The sequence below is a fragment of the Hypomesus nipponensis genome, chromosome 25 (genome assembly GCF_054491055.1).
Source record: "Hypomesus nipponensis isolate SF chromosome 25, ASM5449105v1, whole genome shotgun sequence".
NCBI lineage: Eukaryota > Metazoa > Chordata > Actinopteri > Osmeriformes > Osmeridae > Hypomesus > Hypomesus nipponensis.
In genome coordinates this window covers 10,164,873-10,189,413 of record NC_140385.1, presented here as the reverse complement: position 1 = coordinate 10,189,413, position 24,541 = coordinate 10,164,873, and the positions used below count along the sequence as shown (strand labels likewise).

Below are 24,541 nucleotides of genomic sequence, written 5' to 3'. Positions count from 1 at the left end.
GGCTACTTGGTGGTCACTGGCCGTCGGAAACCTGGAAAGGCAATCTTTTTTTGAAGAGCATATCTTCTTGTTCGAATAACTTACTGTCTTGTTTTGGGGACAAAGGAAAATTATGTTCCCTATAAACATGTAAGATAATGGGCATCTGACATTGACATCTGAGAGTCATTTAGCAACCCAGACAATCTACTGCCAGTGGAATGTCTAATTTAGAGTAATTGGAGAAGCCCGCTACTTTCTAGCCAATTATGTTCCAGCAATCCTATTCCAGCCAATCGGCAAGGCAAGATCTCCTCTTTGTCTTATTTTTTTAAATCACTGTCAATCAAACTCAAGCTGGAGGAAAGTGTGGAAGTTCAGACAAATCGGGAGCACCATTTCTTATATTTGAATTTATTTAATAATATTACAAAGTGCAGCTTTAATTTGCTGTGAAAATGTGTCTACATTTACTTTCAGGCCATCTATGGCAGCTGTAAAAAAAAAAAAAAAAAAAAAAAATCCTTTATTTTTTCCCAGACACCCAAACCTCATATATATTTGCTGTTCATTTTCGATACCTATAGGCTGAACCAACATCCGTTATGATTCAGATTGCTATTATTGGAACACCCAAATGCACAAAACAAAACAAATGAACTGGGTCAGGATTTGTGTGTGGGAGAAAACCATGGACTACACTTTCTTTTGGAGGATGTGTAGTTTTAACAGCCAGTCTGACACCAGTATGTGATTACCATAGCAACATGCTAGGGCCTGAAAGTCTATTTGAGTCATCCTACCAGATCGATCTATTACAATACAATGATCTCCCCAGGATAGGATAAGGAAACCCAGGTTGAATACCAATGAGTAGGAGCTATAGGAATCCAATAAGAATCTTTGGTCACTGCCAGCAGTTGTTTACAGTATTGCAGTATGCATAGTGAGACACATAGAATATTCAGCATGGCTTTTTCCCCCTCATATAATATTGTCTATTTTTGTGATTTAGAAAATTCTGATTTAATGTGTAGCTACAGCAAGAAAAAAAGGAAATGTGATCTTTATCTTTTATCACACAATACTGTGTGTGCATGTGGAATAAGGGACTCAAACAAGCTTTGCCACTTTCTGTCTTCACCCAAAAAACATCCACCACCTCTAACAAGCTACTCAACATAATTGTCCCATAAATAATAACCTGGTGACATGGTACTGCCAAAAGAAATGTTTAAAAAAGCGTCTACATCTCATGAAACGACGAGGGACGGAACGTGATTCAACAGGCTGTTGAGGGTTTGGGCAGACGAGGAAGGAGGGGGAGCTCATGATGTGCACGGGAAGCTCTCTCTCTCTCGTGTAAGGGACGAGGCCAAATGAGCTTGCTGTCAGGTTGGGCACAGCGCTGAGAGAAAGCTGTCTTACACTCCTGCCCAGAAGTGTTTCGTATGCACACTTAATTGCTTTTGCGCCTACCGGCAGCCTAGCGGGCACCCAGCTGGGTGATGCACGCTTGGGTGTGAGTGACGCGAATCCCACCCACCACTCCACAGCATCGAGGGAAACGGCTTCTCAGCGCAAGAAAAAAAACAACTCTTCCTCTTCTCGACACTTTGGACGCCTGCCAGCAGGGAGGCCTACCTGAAGGAGGTGGTCTGAGCGAGGCCTACCTGAAGGAGGTGGTCTGAGCGAGGCCTACCTGAAGGAGGTGGTCTGAGGGAGGCCTACCTGAAGAAGGTGGTCTGAGGGAGGCCTACCTGAAGAAGGTGGTCTGAGGGAGGCCTACCTGAAGAAGGTGGTCTGAGGGAGGCCTACCTGAAGAAGGTGGTCTGAGGGAGGCCTACCTGAAGAAGGTGGTCTGAGGGAGGCCTACCTGAAGAAGGTGGTCTGAGGGAGGCCTACCTGAAGAAGGTGGTCTGAGGGAGGCCTACCTGAAGAAGGTGGTCTGAGGGAGGCCTACCTGAAGAAGGTGGTCTGAGGGAGGCCGTACATCCAGGGCTGGAGCTCCAGGCTGGGGTACTCGGAGAAGGGAGGGACGATCAGGGAGAAGATGAGAGACAGGCAGACGAACACGGCTGGCAGGACCACCTGGGACACACGGGAGGGGGGAGCACCAACGTTAGCACGGGGAGCGTCTTACAACCTCGCGGAACACACCGGCATCGTACACGCATGGTCACGTCAGAAACCGGTCGAAAACCATGCCGTTTGAGGCTTTTTGAATAAGTCAGAGGGTGGTTTTGCTTGGAAATGTACAGGCTTCTGCAAAGCAACCAATAAGGCATTCTGATGTCGGCTGAATGAATGACAAATACTATCCCAACAACCTACTGTATACAAGTGTGTGGGGAAGGGGGAGGGGAGATTGGAGGGTGTGGGGGGGTGGGAGGAGTTGTGTTATGCCCTGCTGTACATAAGTATGAAAGTATTATCAAAACAAATCAACTATGGGTATGTGCGTCTCCACTGTTGTGCATGGCTGAGATTGGAAAACAATTCATAAAATGTGACAGAAGACCGGTTACATCGTCTCCCCTCCAACCTTCCGTCTCTCCCCTGCCTCAACCCCCAGCGCTCTTACACGCAAGCACCTAAGTGATGCAACCAATCACACGCGAGAGAGACGCGTAGCCGTGGAAATTAATATGCTCACCGTGAACTTGTTTTGGCTGCTGTGCATGTGTAAGGAGTTTGATTAAACACTTCCAAACGCTGGCACCATCGCCCGCCCACTCAAGCATAATTAATTTCTTGCTATTCTCTTTTTTCGTCGAAGCAGCGGCACACTTTTCGCTGCCCTCCACTTCTGCAGTCCCCACTCCATTTTATTTTCCCTCGTGTTCTCTTTTCATTTTCTTTGGGGAGCTGGCAAAAGAGAACGAGGTCTAAAGAGAAAATGCACAATATCTTAAATGTTTAATCACTTGTTCGGAAGGTGCTCGTCAGGAGTGGGAGCTATGCTGAACTTGATTAATTGTGGGTGCCGAAATTGCCGAGCTCAATTCGAAATGGCACAATACAAAAGGGAGGAGGGCTCTATATTCACTACAGAACTCCATGTTGTGTGTGTCTGTGTGTGTTTGTGTGTGTGTGTGTGTGTGGAGAGGAAAACGCACGCCGAAGAGACTGAAAGGCTAATGAGTGAGAGCGCACAAAATAAATGACTACAGAACTCTCCTTTCTTCCAGTTTCTTTCCCTCCATCGTTTTCCCTCCCTCTGACAGTAATTGAGGGTGACAGCTGGTAGTTCTTCTATTGTGAGCACACTGGAGACATGTCATGACGTTGTCAAAGCTTGTGTACTTCGCGGACTGGATGCATGACTTTGTCACTTTCTCAACTTCCTCAGGAAAATAAGGATGGAATACTTTCCAAATTGGTGTAAACACCAAAACACAATTAGGGAATGTTTTATTCACAGCATAGTCAAGTGAATAATTGCAGATGGTTGGCTCCTATTTGCTTTTCAAATGAACTTGTCATGTTTCAACCGTGCAATGGCCATAATCAAGTCCCATTTTAAACTCAAATCTCGTCATGTTGCCATCCCCTTTGACTCAATTCATGACGGCAAGTGACATTTAATATCCATTATAGTTGTAATTAACTACTATTGCAAGGGGCAAACAAAACAGAATGCTGCACCAAAAAAAATTGGCTGTTAACAGTGAATAAGAAGATTCAGTCTTGGGACGAGGTTGCACGGCCTGGTCGAAGGGTCACGCCTTCCAGACTCTAACACCATGTCACACACGTGGCCTTTCCATCGGACGAAACAAGCCATATCAATCAATCCTACTGCATGGGATAGTCCTAACGCATGCAAAGAGCGGAGAAGGCGGACGGATTTCTTTCAGCCCGGCTGGCGTGCCACCACCGGATCTGCTGCCCACCAGATTTCTGAAGCCAACGTTACAAGAGCCAGTCCTCAACTTTCCTCCCTCATAAATCACTCCTGTTGAGTTCCACGCCATCATCTCTTTTGTATTCCCAACGGGCTCCTTTCAAAGAGATTACCTAGCCCCATAGTCATATCTGCTCACAATGGGAGCTGTTTACATGATGTTAAAAACCCTTTGTCCGGCTCACAATTGACACATGAATGGAGACAAAGGAGCAGAAAGAGGTGTGTTGGAGTACACAGTCTTGGTCACACACACACACCTCGGCAAATACAACGGAGGGATGATGTGGATTGACAGTGACTAATGGGGATTGGTATAGCGGCGTATTACAGGAGAAAACGTTGTCTCAAACAGGCAGCGGAACGTGCGCACCCAGGCAGAGAGGAGGAGGAGAGACACGACTCTCCACAATGCCTTTCAAGTGTAATTAATTCAATGTCAAGATAACATTCATAGCTGATGGGGTTACATGATGTCCGCACACGTGTTATGAATATGGGATTGGCTTCGCAATGGCTGATAATGTGAGGGATCGCTCCGCCGTTTCAAAGGAAAACTTGTATGTATTTATGTTGTATGCAAATCATTGTGTATTCGTTTGACAAAATATTGAAAAAGGAAATTGGTCGTGTCATGCAAACTGATATCCTTTTATTGGTATTGACTTTTAAAGTTATTTTCATTTATTGGCTTTGACTTTTTAAAATAATAATGCTTATAATCAACAAAATGATACAGACATGCACTTAATAGGCTAATAGCAACCTGTCAGATGCTTAATTGTTATGATAATGATATCTGATGCACGCCTAATTAAAATACATTATTTGCATACTTGCAAATTAGGAAAATAAACCGTGGATGTCTCTCATTGGCTTTCCTTTCCGTCTAAGTTGTTCCAAATTATAAAGGAAGTTTGCACCTTTTGCTCTCCAAAAGTAACATTGAACTCGGTCTCCTTGGTAACCGGAGAGCATTCTCCTCGGGCTGGATGAACCACCCACTTGCCAATACTAAGACGGTGACGCATCTGGAGTGGGTTGTGGGAGAGATTCAGAGAGTGTCCTAAAAACACCTTATCGGGTTAGCGGGGTGAAGTTTGGCAGAAAACACACTTTCTTTAGTCGTGTGTGTACAAGCGCGGGTCGGGCGGGATCGGTTCTAAAGCATCTCGACAGCAACACACTGTGAGCCGGTAAGATCACCAACAGGCTAGGAGGCACGGATGGGGGTTTTCGGGGTTTAATGGAAGACCTCAGAATGCTATCGCACCAATTCGCTTTGTGGCCTCCACGTACTCCACGGTGACATGGAGGAGGAACACTGTAAATGAATACAGCGCCGCGGCACGGTGGTATATAACGGTAGTGCACCCTAGCTGGGTTGCGGTCAGCGGGCGTTACCTGGGCGACGAGTCCCTTGCGGCTCCTCCTGGCGTGGTGGAAGCGCTTGATGAAGAGCGCCAGGAACTGGCGGCGGATCAGCTCCCAGCCGGTGATCACCACGGAGCCCTTGCCATTGGTGTTGGCCACCTTCTCAGAGGCTACGACAGAGGGAGGACAATAGCTGAGGTGACGGCGTTGCGATTGGCTAATCTGAACAGATGCTTTCGATGATTTATTGAGCTCGGCCATCCACAGGGCTCAAACAACGAGGAGATTGACTCTTGGGTTACAAACACCGGACACCGGAAACCGTTCCTTGCGGTGGCAAGGGATCTGTAGATATCAAGAGGTCCATATCACCTAGAGGTCATGTGCTGTTCTGTTTGTTCCACAGGTATAAGCAAACAGACTGACATGGTGAGAACACATCTCTCCCACATAGCTGACAACATTGCAGAGGCATGATGACTCACAACATGATTTATCCTTTGAATGATCTATTCGCCCAAAAAGAAAGTGCGATATGACTCAGAATGGAGGAGAGTCAGGAGTTAACCACACATAAAAACAAAACATTGATTGAATTTCATGTCATGGCTAAGAAACACTGAAAAGGCAATTTTAATATTGTATTATGGGAATTTAATGAAGTCCTCCTGCGAGTATTACTAATTCAGAAGACTTCATGGTTTAGAGTTTTCAAGAGGTCCGTTGAGGTCAAAAGACTACGATTGTCCAATCTGGAGGAAAAATGACTTTCACATGAGGAGATAAAGTAATAAAGCTACTACAATGGCTAACCCTATTCATGTTCTATTCAAGGTCAAAACTAATTGAAATCACTGATAAATTAAAGAAATATTCACAGTTATTCAAGCCGTCTCCTCAAAAAGATAAGTCATTGGTCCTCACTACTTACCTTCCACTTTGCTTGTAAACCGGCCCTTAAAATCCTCTTTGGTTAGAGCAAAAAGGGATAGAGAAATCAACAGAGAATAGTGATTGAGACTGACGTCCAGCTGCAAGGCATTATAAATCTGTTTAGAATTGTATTAAAATAGTAGTAATAGAATAGTTTTCTATGCTTTGCAAAATATGATTTACTGTTTCGCAAATTCTTTATAAACTCATTTAAGGGCAATGGTTGTGAAAGGTAAATTGATGTTCATTAAATTACCCGCAAGTTCCAAAGGTACTAAAAAAGTACTTACCACTTTTCATGGGGACTTGGTCTGAATCTGTCCTGACATTAGCCACACTGTTCCGCTTGGATTCACGGGAACTCCTTTTCCAGTCTCGTACCAATGCTTCATTTTTAGCTGTGGGAATACACATATGATTTGTAGTTTTGCCCTGACCCATTTTGAGGTTATAAATAACAAAGGGCAGAAAGACACAAACCTATAAGGTTGTATATTATGAAATACAAAAGCATGGGGCTCCATTGATGGAAGTGGGAATGTAAAGACTTAAGCAGACAGTGTTGAGAAGGCTGAGAGCTGTTAGGTGTTATTGATCCAAACAAGAAGTATCCAAATGAATGGAACAACAAGCTAACCAATAGCATAGCTTGATAGGCAAGATAATGGATTGAAAACAACCGGAAGTGAAGACAGTCACAGGAAGCCTTTGTCCTCTCACCTGGCTCCTCCACATCAACACCCGTGTCCTCCGCTACCTTCAAGAAAATCTACAGAATGGAAGCAGTTGTCAGACTATAAGATACATACTAGACCGTTACAAGATACACAGTTGTCATAATCACTTATGTGTGTTCAGGTGACTTCGATGGAAATACATGATTGATTCAACTACTAATTGGCCCTGAATCAGCCTTTATCACTTTTAATAAATACATGTAAAGCGTTTTGAATTTTGAATGAGAAAATGCCAGACTGACATCTTGTTTCTATTTGTCAGTAAATGTGTGAGGCATGCACTTTTAAAATAACCTTGTTGTGTCTGTATGTCAGACTCCCAACCAGATTTATTCAAACAGCCACAGGGCATGACGACCTCACAACTCAAACGCATTGGGCTTGTTTTCCAACCGTCTCTTGGTTGTACCTACACGGACCATGCTCTCTTTAGCATATTAACCATTTTGTTTAAGAGACAGAAAATGTGGAATTTGAGTGAGGTAGCATTTGTCTATCTGTGCCTGTGTGAAAGTGTGCATAGAGTATGGACATGTTTGCCTGCACATACAGCACTGTGCAAAATGATTAGGCACCCAAGATTTTTTTGAACAAGAATGCTGTCTTAAATATGCATGTTTATATCTTCTGAATTTGTGTGGCAGTATTTAAGTGCCCTGTTGCAAAACAAAACAATTGTTTCGTCTTTTCATGATTTCTTGAAGCATTTTCTGCAGTACTTTTGAACTCTTTGCGCCTAAGACTTTTGCGCGGCACTGCAGCTGGCCCCTCCATGGAGAGTCTCCTACCTCCTCCAGTGTTGTGTCGGAGATTCCGTAAGTGGAGACTCCCAGGTCGCCCATCTCCAGATCCAGCTCCTTAAAGAGCAGGGCGAAGGTGCCGTCCCGGGCCCCGCTGTAGGGGAGGATGTAGGTAATCTCCTGGCCGATGTGCTCCAGAAACACTGCCTCGGGTATGTGCCTGTGCACCAGCCTGTTAATGGCTGTAAGGTCTGGAGGGAAACAACCACCATTTTAGTGATGACAATGAGAAGGCCTCCGGTGTCATTTCTTCTTTTCTCGTTGAACCACGAGCCGCCCCGGGTTCTCGATTCCCGCCTCGTACGTTAGGAACACAGTAAAGGTACTGAAGGACCTTTCAGGAATGACTTTGTGTGACGCAAATGACTCACTTACCATTGCCACAACTTGGGTATAGAGATTAAACAACAGAACATTGCTGTCGTAAGAAGAGACAATCACCATTACCATGACCTCTCTAAACGAGGCCCAGAGTTTGGACACGTTCCCCTTCATCTATCGAGGAGCTACATCTCCATTAGAATCAATCAGCACCAGCGTCGAGCCAAACACCGCCTCCGTTATCGATCCGGTGCTCTTATAGATAATCACAGCTGCTCAACCAAGCAAAGCCCAGCTGCTTTATGAGGAGGTAGGGAGATGGATCGTTCTCACACGTTGGCCTTAACTACCAGCCCGTGGTTGTAATTGAGAGGAATGACCCTGTCACCATCTGCATTAAGATGTTGTTTTTTTTTCACTTCGTGAAACCATGAACAGTTTTCTACTGAATTTAGTTTGATAAAAAACTATGTTGAAAAAGTCCTTGAAGGGTGTGCTAGGCATTCAAGGGACCATGGGTGGTCTCATCAGAGCTTCGCACTGCAGCCCCAGACCTCTGGGGTGAGGGGGGGGCCAGACCTCTTTGCCTTCCACTGCTGCAAGTTGGACAAGACAGCCAGTCAGCTAGTAACAATCAACAGGCGGTCGGCACCACTCCTTATGAAAGTTCAGGTTAGGAAGTGAGATGGGTAGAACAACTAGAGTGATATCGACTGTGACGCTGCCGGAATGGTGTATTGTGAATCAAAACTAGGGACTAGAAAGAAAAGGGAAGAAAAAGTCAGTGCAGAAGTCCACCGAAATGTTGTGCCGTTAAGCGTTGGGATAAGCGTCAGCACTGGGAGAGTGTTTAGCGTACCTGAGGGCTCCGAAGAGTTGTCCCAGCTCTGGCTGCCGATCCCCTCATCCACACTGCTGTTCGTGGAGGGACAGGCCTCCTCCTATTCATGACCCAGGGACAAAGGAAAAGGCCTTCACCACAGTTGGCCTCTTAGCCTGAACATCATCCCCTTCACAGTCTGCTCTCAGCAGTCGTTCGGTAATGATGCAAGGCATTTGCATGATTGTGCTCATGGAGTTCATGACATGATGAGGTTGAACGCGTACACTTTCAAGGAACCATAACGCCGAGGCTCTCTCGGTTGAAGCACAGATGAGGTTCAGGTTTCCGCTCCAACCCATGTTGTAACAATTGATGCTGCATTTTTCATCTGGCCAGTTTGCTATTCTGTCGTGTTTGGTTGCAGTTCCACAAAAGTGACATGAACACTGGTATTAAATGTTGGCCACGGCTGGGGGAACGACTTGTTGAAATGTCGGGTAACTTCCTTAACTTCCTCAGTGTTGAGTTGACGGACGGTCCGATTATTAAAACCGAGTCCTCTTTGTAGCTCGATATGTACCTGCTGGACACTAAATGTGTTTTGTGAAGCGTCGGGCGTGACAGGGCAGGGTGGAGGGCTGCTGAACCTCCTCCCACAACGGTGTTCAATGACTTGAGTCTCCACAAAGAGCCTGTGGACTAATGGTAATTGCCGTAGCCCCACTAGCATGGGTGCATCTTGTTCATTTGCTCCTATTGATTAAAACTAAGTGCGCAAGGCTAGATTGAGTACTCGCCCCCCTCCCTCGCGACAATTAGTATCATCCAGCGCGGAGGTGTCTGCCAATTTTCATGCTGGGAGGAGACTAAACACAGATCATTACAGGGGAGGGCAAGGCGTCGGAGCGCAGTTCGGAGAAGTGTGTCGATAATGGACTAGTGAACCATCTCCCTCTGGGTGCAGAAAGGAGCTCACTCAACTGATCACTGGACACTGTCTGGCTCATTGTGCATGTGTACAGTCACATGGCTTCATACAGACTCAGACATTGGTATTGGCATCTTTTCAGTACGTACAACAGGTTATCTTTAGCTTTGTGGTTGTTATACAACCGAATGCAGGACTCTTGTAACTTCTGTAAAATGTTCACTTTTTCGCGCAGTAGTTACCTTGCCATGTTAGATCCTAAAGGCTTTCGGTTATAGACACTAGGTCCATTGTTACTGTCTCTCCAATTCAACACAAACTGCATTTCCTCGAGTTACCTCTTTGACCTGAGTGTGCGTGGATGCTGGGTGCGGTAGGGTCATCCCCTCTGCCACCTTCACCAGGGTCAGGTAGTAGCCGCTGCCGAAGCACTTCTTCAGGAAGAGGGAGGAGCCACAGCAGCACATCTTCCCGTGGGAGATGATGGCGATGCGGTCTCCCAAGATGTCCGCCTCGTCCATGTGGTGTGTGGAGAGGATGATTGTGCGGCCTGCAGGAGGGACATGAAGCAAAACAAAACTATTACTGTGGGTGAGGTTGGTGAAGGGGATGTGTGTGCTTGTGTGTATGAGAGAGAAAGAGTACTTGTGTGTGTGAGGTGTTGGGGAGACTTTTTGAGTGAAAGATTACGCCCAACTATTGTCGGCTGCCATGGTACTACATTGTTTATTCTGTCAACAATGATCAGAAGTAAGAGAAGGTGGAGGAAAAAATGTCCACGAGAGACAATTTCACAATCTGCAGCGATTTATTTTCAAACAAAGCCACAAAGCTCATGAGACTGATCAACATTTTGCTGCCAACACCCTCTAGTTCTCAATTCATGCCATTTTAATATCAATGCAGTGGAAGACTGTGTGGGTGTTTTTTTGTTTTGTTATTACATTATAACTCAACTACTTCAATCCAATTCCAATGGAATAAACCGTGAAAACATCTTTCTAGCCACACAGACCATATTTATTCATTTGTCTAATCATTTTTTAATTTTATTTTTATTTTTATAAGAGCTACTGATATGATGCCCGGAGCTATATATCAACACAGCCAGAGAGCCAACGTTTTCACAGAGGTAAGTGAGGTCATAATGTACCACGTGTCCGAAGCTAACGTGTTTTAATCAGCACCTTCCTTGGCAACCAGGAAATCATCCCAGGATCTGTGATGAAGTCACAGCATGGTCATCTCACTGGATGTCGTTAGCTGGTAGCATGTTTGCCAGTATTCACATTTACCTGCTGCTACTGTGCACTGTGGGTGTGTTGATTGGGATGTGTTCCAAACACACAGATCTACCTCCTGCTTTCATTTTGTCACGATGGTAAGCCTTCAGCTTCAAATAGACAGATTTGATGAAATCTTAAGTGGGAAAAAAAGGCATTGTGGGTATGAGGTATTCGGCAGACAATTGGACGCTTGTAAAATTGGGCACTTGTCGAAAGTTTGCATTATTATGACTCTATGGACCTGACACTGACATATTTTAAATGAGTAGGATTTGACCGTTATAATATATAATAATAGATATCAGCCTATGCCATCTGTGTTTGTCGACACAAGGTGTGACAGCGTCAGGCTCGCCGTCACCCGTTATGACACACCAGTATCTGTTGATTAGCTGCGTGATTTGACCGTACCCTGTTGTTTATGTTATATTTTGGGGGTCGTTATTATTGGAGGTCAGGGTCGACTGCTGAGTACGATACGTTTGTTCTTGTTCTTTCCTCTGAGCTTGTTCAATTTGTATCTCCCCTGGTCGCATTATCCCCAGGACGAACACACACACACACACACAGGTCATTATACAGAGCTGCGCAACTACTCTCAGCTCTGCTGCCTAGCCAATCACACCTCTTTGAAATTATGAAACGTGTCAGCAAAGACCAAGCAATCAGTGTTTTGACTTGTGATACAGCTCCGAAAGCTGAACACAAGCACTGATGACTATACAGAGAAAACATGCTTCTTTTGAAGGATAAACAGTTTGTTTGAGGCTGGGTAATTCCGTTTGTGCAAGGTTCAGTTTTGGTGGCTGTGGTTGGTTTCCCGAGGTAGTATCATACTTTACAAGGTGAAATAATAAACACCCGGTGCATCGTACGGAAGCTAGGAGAAAAATAAATGTGCTGGGGCGAAGCACAGCCCACAAAGTCTCGCTGATTTATGGCATGTTGTGTTGCATTACAGCACCAAGTGATACATCAAAGCAGTGTGGAAATCGCGGGTAAATCTTTTGTGCAGTGACTACGTACAACATGGTCTTGGGAAGAGATCAGGAACCAGAGAAGCCCCCTGGCTTGTAAATCAAGTGGAAGGACATGGACATTAACTTGTCTAAATGAACCAAGAAACATCGTTTATATTTGGATGTATCATTTGGTGAAACTTTTAATCAGTTGTTTCATTGACACTTGAGACAGGAGGCTGTTTAACTTAAATCAATAATGTCTGAATCCATAACCTCAAATTCTAATTACTCTGACACGCTGCCACTAATGTGCCACCAAGCCCCTTTTTTTCTGTGTCTAAAGATGTGTGGATTTGAACTTTTTTTTTTTCTTCTTTTAATTGCTGAAGCAATAAATGAAACAGACATTTGGCAAACTACTCAACATGGATACTCTAATGGATTCACATTAAAAGGCCACAATTAGAAGCATGTTCTTCCATTTGCACTCATCTAGTTTGGAGTCGGTCTGCTTGTTTTCTTTCATAGGGACTACAATTAGAGTTCTCACGTTGTCTCTATGCTGTGCCATTATCTTGAACAAGGTAAACCCCTTACAGTTTCATTCATAATCCAGAGGTGCGCTGGCTGTTTACTCATTTAGCATGGAGAGTTGTGGCTGCTGGCTGTGGGGTGCGAAGAGACAACGCTTCAAGTGACGTCGTGCGCGCATACGTGTCGAGGTCTCAATACGTAATGAATCTTTTTCTTTCTTTCCACTCAACCGGCAACTCACTCTCGCATGAAAATACCAAATAAGATCGAACAACTCTGCGTTACAATTTCAAACATTTAAAAGGGACATCATTTGAATTGAACTGCCAATTTTGACCAAGTGTTACTCAGCTGTTGGTTAGACATATGTATAAACATGTGTAGCTTTTAGGTGACGCAGATATTTTCTGAGGTCAAAGTGCCAAAGATGGATTTTAGTACAGGGCAGGTTGAAGCAGTACCGTCGAGCACCACAGTGACACAACCAGAGTACACAATACACTAACCTGTTAGAAAAGAGCTGCTTATGAAGTGAGACAAAGAAAGGTATCTGGTGTGTTAGTCTCTCCAGCTGTGATGTTTGGAATATTAGTATTTGCTTTGAATTTGTGGCAGTTCTTTGGCATGCTAATTAGTATTTTTCATCAACATAATTTCTGGGAATGTATCTTAGATGAGGCCTTTAATCCAACTTAATTTCTTTCATGAATTTAGAATTTGCTAACAACTTCATGGGTTTTTGTTTTATGTTCAGATGTTTGTGCTCAATGCTGTATTACCTTGCCGGTAACCAAAAACACGCTGCAGATAGCCGGGAGTCTATTTTCAGACCTAAACCTTTTCTAAATGTGATTAAATCAACTTTGCAGAGGTACAATAGATAATAATCCACATTAGGGATGATAGTGGGATATTACAAATCATGGAAAAACAATTGTTTTATTATGATATCTGCATTATATCTAATGTACTTTGTCTGTTGGACATGACATGACATGACACGCCATCTCCCTTAGCTGCACAGCAGGGCTGTCAAAACTTGTTCATGGAGTGAAAAGTGTAAATCAATAGTTCAGAGGCTGGGCTGGTGACAACATTCTGAGTCTGCCTGCGATTTAGGAGCCCCACCAGCACACCCTGTATGGATTTCTGGTCCCTTAAAGTGAACATTTCTCCTTTAAGAGATGTTTTCCCCTTGATACTCATATTCATTCAGTGATGAGCATTTAACTGCCTCTCATAACCTATTCACTACACAGAAATGCAATATGCTGGGCTACTTCAAAGCTGCACCTGCTAATGACATCAGAAGTGCAAGCAAACAGCCATCGTTGATGTTGAACCTCAGAGAATAATCAAAGGAGGCAGTTTTCTGACAGTTAAGACATGTAAACAAGTTGCTCCATTCCATTGAGAGAGACAGCTAAAATAGACACCCAACACTTTGACTTGAGATCCAAAAAGGTTGTTTCAATAAGCTTACAATATTTCCCAGACTCTTTCATTTGAAAAGGGATTGTTGACTGATAAGCCCAGGGCAAGGATTAGTGCGGTGGCGATTACTTGAATGGTATCAGTGAGTGGTCAGACTCTGGCAGCTCCAACAAGAACCAGCACCAAATAAGTACAAATCTACACCATACATTGAATGGGAATCAAACAAAAACATTCAACACATTCTGACTCCTGCTTCAAAATCTGTGTGACATCGTCACTTAGCATGGGCACTTAGCATAGCTACAATATGACTCACTTCAAGCTAGCTGATGTGGGTGTTCTCATTAAAAGAGTTCTCTTGAGCTTTGGATCACAGTGAAAGGGCTTGATTAGAGAGCCCGGCTAATGACACAGCGAGGGCGGTATGTCGCTCGATGCACATTAAACATTTAGACATCGACTGGAAATGTGTTATTATAACGTTTGTGTATGGCTCCCTGGCAATGGCCGGATCAAGGCAACAACAAAAGAGAAATTGCAGACAATTATTGAGTGTGTTAAAATGTCATGTTGATTGAAAGGGCTTGTGGCCATCTGTTTCTACCTCGATTGCGTTGATATGGAAGACCAAGATGATAATCTGGCCACAGTCCTTGTCATTGGAGGAAAGTGGTTTGGAACACACAATATATATTTAAAGACACAAAGCCAGGAGTTCGTTGCTATACAAGAGCTCCTTTTTCAGTCACACGTCAAATAGTTCTTTTAGCAGGTGCAGGTCAGACACGACGTTAAACGCTCACTCTTAAAAGTCGAGACCCATTTATCCAGGGATACTTTTTCAACAGTGCTCCAGGAAACTCAAAGGAAAAAACAACAACGACATGGCATCGTTGAAAGCTGGCGTAGGAGCAGGATCCAGACCTTGTTTGTACTTGAGCAGCAGGTCCCAGATCCCCCTGCGGGCATAGGGGTCCACTCCTGCCGTGGGCTCATCCAGGATGACGATGTTGGAGCCGCCCACAAAAGCGATGGCTACGGACAGTTTCCTCTGCATCCCACCTAAGACCCAAAAATGGTTGCGCGCCTTCAGTGGACATTACAATGCTGACTCATAATAACTTATTATAAAAAATGTCATAATATAGTCATAATCATAGTCATGTATAACTCGTAACTTACTATATTAATAATGTAATAATAATGTAACTGAAATAATAATCTTCCACAAATACAAACCTTTTTTTTCTTTTTCAAACTGCCATTTCAAATTGATATCACTCACCTTTTACTGTCTGTTCTGCAAGGATTCTTACTGCCATTTAGAATATATTATTTACCGTCACAATTGCTGAGCACTTGTGGAGCTAAATCAGTAGAACCGAATGGATGTTCGGATATTGTTTCTATTTAATTCAGTATGGAACGAATGGTATTCGACTGAGAAGGATTCGAAGAGACCTGTTCAGTATTAGTCAGTGTTTCAAAACGTGTTTACTGCCTTTAGTCTGGCATGAAATGGCGAGACAGCTTCAGGTTCATGTGACTGCCGATGACACCAGCACACCTGATACCCTGGAGATGGAGCTGAATGCTTCCTATGTTGTGCTAATGTAGCGGAAATGTCAGGCCAGATGAACCTTGAAAGTCATATTTCAGCAATTTTGTACACTAGCAACCCCATAACTGGAGCCAATTTATCATACACGTCATTCATTGTCCCCTAGACAATGGATTATACCCCTAAACACACAAGCACAGAGGCATGTCTATATGCAGACAAATAATGCCTATACTTTGACATGTTTCTAAGTGGTTTGGTGTGGGGGCAGGCAGAAACCTACATCAGCCTCCTTTGGGAGTTCCCCATGACACATTAAACCCCAAGGATACGCAGACACACAAAACAGACATGCAGCCACACTCAGTGTATCAAGTGTCATCACGTTAAGGTCTAATCTGTGTGTAATTGCAATCATTTGTTCCCAGGATAGAGCTGTCACTAGGATCCGCAATGACACAGACCTGACAGGTTCTTGGCCAGTTCCTTTCGCTTGTGCGGCAGGCCCACGTCTGCGATCATCTGGTCGATCTCGATCTTCACCTCGGCGCGGCTGCGCCCCTTCAGACGGCCATAGAAGTAGATGTGCTCCTCAACAGTCAAGCTGAGAGGAAACGGATAGGTGGGGAAAAGGTTTCCCGAAAGGTTATCCACGTTTAGTCCTCCCACACAAGTTCCAGGGTTTATGAAAAATGGACAGAACTTCTCAGGAAGTCGGTGCTAGCTGATTTTGAATTAAACATGAATTTGTTATCAAGCTGTCACACAACAATGCAACCAACAGGGCACTTATACTTCCACTTTAAAGACCTGGCGAAAGTCATATACTGTAAAGGTATTGTTTCGACTTTCCTAACATCTTTGCCTGTAGCGTGCCTGTAAATAAAACTCAAAGTACAGACATTTGGCTCTGTACGGAAACCAAATTATATGCATGGTAGTGATTCACAGGTGCTCAGTCGTAAATGAGATAAAGGAGAAGTGAGACTACAGGTAATTACTCAGGTGAAAGGGAGAGAACGAGTGATAAACTAGTTATAGGAGAGAGAGACCGACTCCATCACCTGAAAGTGAGAATAATGGTTTGCAATGATGCAACTAGACGCAACAGAGTGAGATCCTGAATCATATTTTGGAAGAATCGTTCTCGGGGTAAAGGCGTCTTCATGAGTATAACACCATTCTGAAACTACGCCTCCAGAAGAATTGGTATTGCTCATAACCTTACCAAGACATTTTCAACAAATGCTGCCAAGTGTGTGTGAGCGTGCGTGTGTGTGTGTGTGTTTATAATATAATGCATGGGACAGTATGTGTGTGCTGGAGGGTAGAGTTCAAAACGTACTCATTAAATAAAACATTGTGCTGTGGGCACATTCCCAAATGCTTCCTGATGGTGTCCATGTCTGTCCGGATATCAAGTCCGTTAACGAACGCCGTCCCAGATGTAGGTGCAAACAGTCCCGTCAGGATTGACCTGGGGGGGGGGGGAAGGGAAACGGAGGACAGGTTCTGGACTGGAATTATAAATCAACAACACCATTGTGATGACTATACGCAGCAATGCAAAAAGATGCACTGTGCGAGACATTGGTTCTGCACAGACATGTCGGGATTGATCCAGGCATGCTGGGCTTGACAGAGGCTGAAAGGTCAGAGCATGTCGGCAGAATGACATTATTGATACATAACCATGTCAAGGTAATAATATGTACGGTTTGTGGACAAAAATTGTAGACCCTATGCAGTCATATTGTCATCAGTAGAAACGGACATTACATACAGACATTACATATAGACACACCTTAAATAATTGTATATTATTTGCCACCAATTCCCCCCTTAGTGATTTGGAAAACTGGCACCCTGTATCTACATATGTGTACAGTGACCATCCAGCTCACTGTATGATATAAACACTGCATGGCAACTTAATACTACAAGACAACTGTACAAAAGAATAATCCATACGCCTCCAGACAATCCCTTTAGACATCTGTACTGTCAAACTCAAGTCAGCCTCAAACAAACTGTTTGGTGGTCACGCGTCTACAGAGGGTGACTAAGCTGCTCTCTGTCCTGTCCGCTAACCTTCATGCTTTGCTCCCCCTCCCAACAGATCTAGCTTTCGTTCCGCTTACTCACCCAAGACCTCCTCTTTTGTTCTTCTCTGCCTATTTGAGCTCACACACACACACCCACGTCTGTTTCTCTCTCTCTCCTTCTCTGAGTCGAGTCTCCATTTTGTGACTCTGAATTCTCTACTCCATTTTGACAAGCAATTAACTGACCGCCCTGCTTTGGGGCTGCAGTAAGCTGGGTGCTCAGAGTAAATCCTGCCATTAGAACTTAGAGTAGGTCCAGTCTGGTGATCTTGTAACTTTTATTTACCAAAGTACACGGTGTGCGACACACAGAGGGCAAGTTATTTATGGTAGGAAATGTGATGGTGAAATGGAATTTGAGAGTTAATTTTGATGGACGACACATAGGAACACATTCCTTCAGGCCGGCATTCAAACCAAGATAGAATGGAACTTTTTAAATTGTTTGTACATTCTTAGTTACAGTATCTGAGGTCAAACCATTCAATGACTCCTCTGAACACGAGCAAGGCCACATCTTTGATGGAAATAATTGGTCGTTGGACACGCGTTTTCGCACCCGTGTAGTGTGCCTCGTACTTACATGGTGGTTGTTTTCCCGGCCCCATTGTGACCAAGGAAAGATGTGATCTGGTTTTCGTAGAAGTCCACACTCAAGCCGTCCACAGCAAGTTTTTTACCCGTTTTGTAGATCTTCACAAGGTTCCTAATTGAAACCCCTGCCTTCATGTCAGGAGCTGGCTTTTCCAGGCGATCTTTGGAACGATACATCAAATAAATACAGTGTACCCTTGTGTCATTCTAAATCAGGTACATCAAAAAACTAGCCAATAGTTTCCTTTGATACACCCCTAAAATAGTGCTACATATTTAGATTTCCCTCCTTTCCTTGTTTCCTTGATAACGTTTTCAGTGGATAACGTTTTCTGTATTAATCTTGTATTTTTCCGTAGTATTTTATGCGTGTGCCAAATCAATTGTATGATAGCTTTTTTGCCATGTATCAAAGTGTGGTATTGTTTTTCTTTTGTAAAAGGTTCATCTTTTTTTCTTTTCATATTAAAACAAGTATGTGTGATGTTCACATGGTGCCACCCACATTACCATTAACACAGAGGAAGTCGACAATTTGAAACAAGCCTCACAATAGACTACCTTCTCACCTCCCCCGACCAAATGTTGATTATAAAAAGCTAATTTACCAATACGGACTTGACACTAAGCTGAACTGTGGGTTTTTTGTGTGCGTGCACACTCTGCTCTATAATTATCCAATTCCCAAGCCTTCGGCAAGGTGTTAACATTCAGTGGCAACCGTTCCAATTAGCTTTCTGCATTGAGATCCCATTCTCCCGGTGATGGGAATGACCTGTCGAGAGTGCGACAAATAATAAAGTCGCTTTTGTGTAACACCCACAGGCGAGCTCAGAAAATCCTCACCGTTATACTCTCCGTGCTCCTTGAGCAAAGTGAGGTCAGCGTCACTGGCGGAGGTCGTCCCACACCAATAGGAGGTGGTGAAAGGAAAGTACCAGGGCTTGGGGATTCCATATTGGCCTGTGATTAAGCATGGGCAATATTATTCACACTCTAATAATAAGTTGGCTTGGAGGTGGGGAGGGGGGGGGGGTGGATGAGCACTTTCCACAGACAAGCCTGATCCAAATCCTCCCTCTTATTCCAAATAGAACCAATGGAATTAATACTAGGCCCTTGTGCTTAAGGGTTATTGACTATGGCATGCTTGATTAAGTGCAGAGAATGAGTTGGCATGATAACAATTAAATTCAACTTGTAAAACTGTAAATATATAGCTGCACTGTACATTGTTCAGAGTCTGCCATGACATAGTTCTACATATTTCCACAACGTTATGAGAATAATTATTGCTCAAGCCCAAACAACATATGATGAAGCTACTATCGTGAGTACCTGGGAACACATTCTCGATGTACCAAGTTAGAAACCAGTAAAGAAGGGAATCGACCAGCATCATGAAGATCGACACAATGAAGCTGTAGCGGTCTCCGTCTTCTGGGCTCCTGCGGATGTTGCTCCACTGGATCCCGATGCCCTGCTCCTCATACTTGGAGAAGTTCTCACAGCCGTACCCGAAGGCCACACACGACAGCAGACTCTGGGAGAGGAACCCGTGGACATCCTTGGTTACGTGGTGCTTAATCGAATGAACTGATTTCCCCCTGTAACTCAAGTTCCACTTTTTTACGACGCGTGTCAGTTGTCACTATAGATTAGGAAGCTGCTGTGTGCACTGAAAATTATAAACATCAATACATGATGAACAGGCTAACACTTTAGATTCAGTGGCATGTGATGAGTGTTAGTTATAAGGCCCTTATAAGATGCTTATCAACATTAATATGCAGTAATAATATCTATTAACCAATGCTTAGTATGAGCACCTGGATCCTAAGTGTCACCGACAAACAGTTTACAATGCAGAAAGTAAGAATCACTAAATAGTCAATTTATTAAACTATTATCTGGGCACTGATTGTTTATGGATACAAGGCAAACCAGGAATGACAAAAGAAATAACTAAATACATAGGGTTACACACCATGTTTTACAAATAAAGATTGAAGCAATCGCACTGCGGAACGTTTTCGATGATCCTTTGCCCATGACACATCCTTGTTGAAGGCCCATCAGTCTATCCCTGCCATGCAGCCTGCCAGCTGTTTGGTCATGCCTCATTGAGTCTCCACATTTAAACCCAGAGGCAGATGCCGCAAACGATTGCCGAGGCCTCAGAGAGTTCGACGTTAACGTCCAAAAAGAACCAGAAGCCTTGTGTGGAAGTGTGCTGTATCCACTCCACCGCGACATCAGTGGAAATTCAAAGGGGTCCATTGTCTGTCTGCACATGACAACCAGAGTCAGCTGTGCTCTGCAGTGCCACTCTGACCGCCCTCCATGCTCACAGCCATGGACAATGCCTTCAGTCACCCCTTGGACGGTTTCAGCTGACCCAATCGACAGCCAATCACAAAATAGCAGTGCAGGCGGTAACCTTATTTTGACCCCCTGACGGAGGAACGAGGACAGCTCGTCTGACTTTGAGCAAGGACAGAGTTTGGGACGGAGAAAGAGAAGCAGACATAACTACCCTGCCATTTTGAGAAGCAGTTGGAAAAGAGTTGCAACTGGCAACAAAAGAAAACAATGAGTGCTGATTGAGGGGGAAATAAATAAACACAAAAATCTTACCAAAACAATGGTTGAAGATTGCCATTTCAGCATACGGTAGAGCATGCAAAATCTGTCATGTAAAATCATCGTTTGCCTTGTCTCGTTTTTGCCTCATTGTTACATGTTTTTCGAAATCTACGGTTACACTTTAGATCCAGGTGCTTGTAATAAGCAATAATGAATAGATTGCAACACCCTTATAAGTTGCTTTTCATGTGTTAATAAGACTATAAACAATAAGTGATAATATTAGAGTTACAGTTAAGTATGATATGCCATAAGATGAAAAAGCATTAGTTGTTAGGTAATCTGGCCATTTTAAGATGCTTATTGATTTTAATATAGTTAACTTACAAACTTATTAAGACCTTTTTCCCTATTAACAAGTGTTTGGTAGGCTACAAGCAAGTGGACCTCAGGAGTCACCAAATGTAGTCCAATGAATACAACAGTGGGTTGGTGGGTGCCAGTTTAATGCAGAGGCATGCATTGTTGGCCATCTCATCGGTAAGGGGAATACAACCTGGGATCCCTAATAAATAAACTATGAGACAGAATGGGATGTCTGTCAGAGAAATATTGTTCATGCAAATTAGCAGAGCAGCGAGGGCTGCGAAAAAGGGGTAGACCTCCACAAAGGCACTTTGACGGAAGAGAGAGCATGATGTAAATGACTTCCTAAACGGGGGATTCTTTCTGTCTATGCACAATGGATATGACCAAAAAGAAAACGGGAATGTGGAATGACACCCAGACGAAAGCATCAAAACAGACAACTGCAAATACCTCACTGCAAAGACATCTCAAAGAAAGAAAAAAACCAAACACTGGAGTTGTAACGATGTCATTACTTCTGTCGCAATACAAGGTTCAGAGAGATGGGGTGCTCTATGAAGATGAAGAGACACACAGAAAAAGTGTTGTCAGATGTCACAGCGAGATAGCTCTTGGGCTATAGCAAGGTGCCACACTCTATAAACAATGGAATGTGTTTCTGCTTCAAAGTTTAAGAAGATGCATCGAGGCCCTCCAGCTATGAAAACTTTCGATTTGAAGCGGGTTTGTCGGCACGAGCTTTAGGACAAATCGTCAGACCGAAACTGGTCACTCAGAAAGGCTACATTGAAAATTGAGCAAGGATTTGTTCTTTCTCTCCACTTCACTTGAAATACCCTCCCAAAGATTAATTCACTCTCCAACCAAGGATCATCCATTAACTACACACAGATGACAGCAAAGTCATATTTAAAAAGACCTTAGAAGCTCAATAACTTTGCTATATAGGATATGAAACAGCATGTCTGTTCTTAAAAAATACAATAAAGCCAAAAGTTCAAGTTGTCAGAGACAATTTTCCTCTCAAACTTTTGGAAACCAGACTTTCTTTGGTTATGAGGTGAGAACTTGTGCCAGTATGAAAACAACGTCAGACGTTCATTACAATAGTTCCTTCATGGTAAACATACGTAAACAGCACCGATGACCGCATAATCAAGACTCAGATGAACCCCCCCCCCCCCACCCCCAACTTAAAACAAATCAAAAATACAACCTCAAACAAAAGGTTCATCCATTCAGTCCATTCAAGGGAAAGACTCCTCTGCTGAAAACCAGAAGGGGAAGCCACTCACCACGGCGATCTTGGCGCCGAAGCCCATGACGTCTCGCCAGGCGTAGCAGAGGACGTGCGGCAGGTAGAGGACGAAGTAGATGAGGCCTCCGCAGGCGGCCGCCAGGTTGGCCTTGGAGAAGAAGACGCTGATGAAGAAACACTGCATGATGGTGGACAGGCAGAAGACCAGCAGGAAGACGAAGATCACCGAGGGGTCGCTGTACTGCAGCACCTTGCCGTACTGTTCCCGGTGCGGCGGAGCAGGATCCGGGGGGGGGGGGGGGGAGGAGACAGGTTGAGGCGACATGGTGGAGAGAGGTGGAGCGAGCGGGCGGTCTCAAACAGACGTGAGAACATGGCTGGTGGATACACGCCCTGTCTCGTTTCAAACATTCAAGACGAGGTCACTCGGAGAGAAAGCAGAGCAATTATGATGGACGGTGATGAGTGTATTATTCCCTGAAAGAATGCGTCAGTGCAGAAAATGAAGCTCTTGATTGAAATAGCTTGTTGATGATGAAAGCGACGAGGAGAGAGGGGTGAATCACTGGGTGGTTAAGAATCCTGCAATCCAAAAGGATGACAATCTACGAGGCTTGAATTCTAAGCATACATTTTCTTTTTATTCTACAGTCTGGCTAAGAGTAATGGTGATTTGAATGTACCACCCAGAGTTCACCTCAATCTGCTCACCACAAATTTAAGGGAGACCATTTTCTAATCCAGGAGGGGTATTCATAAAAGCTTTTCTATTCTTCTAGAACTTCAACCTACAGTATCTCACAGTAATACCATAGTTGGTGTCCTGCAGTTAAAGTGTGTTTCAACTTTTAAAAGTAAAACTGTGTGCAGTTTAGTGCTCATGACATCACTGTTCATAACACAACTTTTACAAGCAGGTTTGCTTTCCAATAGTACACAACCAGAGATCTGCATTAACATGAGAATATAACTAATATGAGGTCTACACTAATACTCATATGATTACTATGACTATACCACTAATTTGACTTCAAAATGATCTAACGAACAAAGCCCTCCAAGACTAGACAAGCATCTACCTCGAATCACGGCAGAATTAGCAACAAATCACCTTGAGGATGAGGGTGAGGAAGAGGGCGCTAACGGCAAGAGGCAGCCCGCTAGACACCAACCAGCTCAGCCAATAGGTGGAGCTTTTCAGACCCATCATCCTCACTGTCTCCTTCAGCCTGGCCTCCTTCTCCTGGACGATGCCCTTCACTATCATGGCCACCGAGTAGATCCAGGCCAGAGTCAGGTAGAGCGGCAGGGAGCGCGCCAGAGTGCGGAGGAATCTAGGGACGTGGGATGAGGGGTTTGGGGGGGGGGGAGGGGGGTTGGGATGGGTGCAGGATGGAAAGAGGGGCCTGTTGGCTAATTACAGCAAGCTGTTGTGATTGGAGGTTGTTGTAGATTGAGGGGTCGTGATTTTGTCTTCACGGTTGTACTAGGGGTATTCGTTCCTCTGATGTAAACAATGAATGCATTGCAATAAATCATTTAGAAGATGAACAGGGTAACCATGTCGAAAAACAACAAATAGAGTATACTAACTTTACTGTAAGGACAGCGAAAACTGATTGTTTTAAGGACATTTTTTCACTACGGGCAAAAAAAACCTCTTGTTTATTTTCTTTTTACCTTATCTTAGAGTTACCCTGAGGGGAAGACAAATAGGTCAAAATTGAGGCCGAAGTTGATCAACTCATCACTCATGTGACAATTATTAAAATAATAACACTCCAAAAGCTATACACATTCAGACCGCAGCAACGGGTGGAAGGGGAAAAAAAGGACTCAGGTGTTGATGATGACTGGTCACACCTAATCCATACACAGCCACTGGATAATTACCTTCTGATTCCCTGTTATATTAATGTGCTGAAAATGACCGTGAAATTATCATTTAGAATGGGACCATGATTTGAATACACATCATGCTCGATCGTTCCTTCAAGGCACCCACCTAACTCAATTTATTGTTATTAATGTTTACAAATTGTTGATG

At 43.9% G+C, this 24,541-nt stretch overlaps 1 protein-coding gene across 1 annotated transcript in view; it reads right to left on the bottom strand.

Annotated features, from left to right (window-relative positions):
- LOC146222202 (phospholipid-transporting ATPase ABCA1) overlaps nt 1–24,541 on the bottom strand; it is a 116,754-nt gene that overhangs the window by 55,724 nt on the left and 36,489 nt on the right. The window contains exons 16-30 of the mRNA XM_084691923.1: nt 22,532–22,753; nt 19,620–19,824; nt 19,128–19,244; nt 18,271–18,442; nt 16,928–17,059; nt 16,047–16,186; nt 14,946–15,083; nt 10,141–10,352; nt 8,911–8,992; nt 7,719–7,921; nt 6,914–6,962; nt 6,484–6,591; nt 6,192–6,227; nt 5,291–5,430; nt 1,943–2,070 (exon numbers count right to left, since the gene is read on the bottom strand). Coding sequence (XP_084548049.1) covers nt 1,943–2,070; nt 5,291–5,430; nt 6,192–6,227; nt 6,484–6,591; nt 6,914–6,962; nt 7,719–7,921; nt 8,911–8,992; nt 10,141–10,352; nt 14,946–15,083; nt 16,047–16,186; nt 16,928–17,059; nt 18,271–18,442; nt 19,128–19,244; nt 19,620–19,824; nt 22,532–22,753 — 2,084 coding nt within the window. The remainder of the gene's footprint in view (nt 1–1,942; nt 2,071–5,290; nt 5,431–6,191; nt 6,228–6,483; nt 6,592–6,913; nt 6,963–7,718; nt 7,922–8,910; nt 8,993–10,140; nt 10,353–14,945; nt 15,084–16,046; nt 16,187–16,927; nt 17,060–18,270; nt 18,443–19,127; nt 19,245–19,619; nt 19,825–22,531; nt 22,754–24,541) is intronic.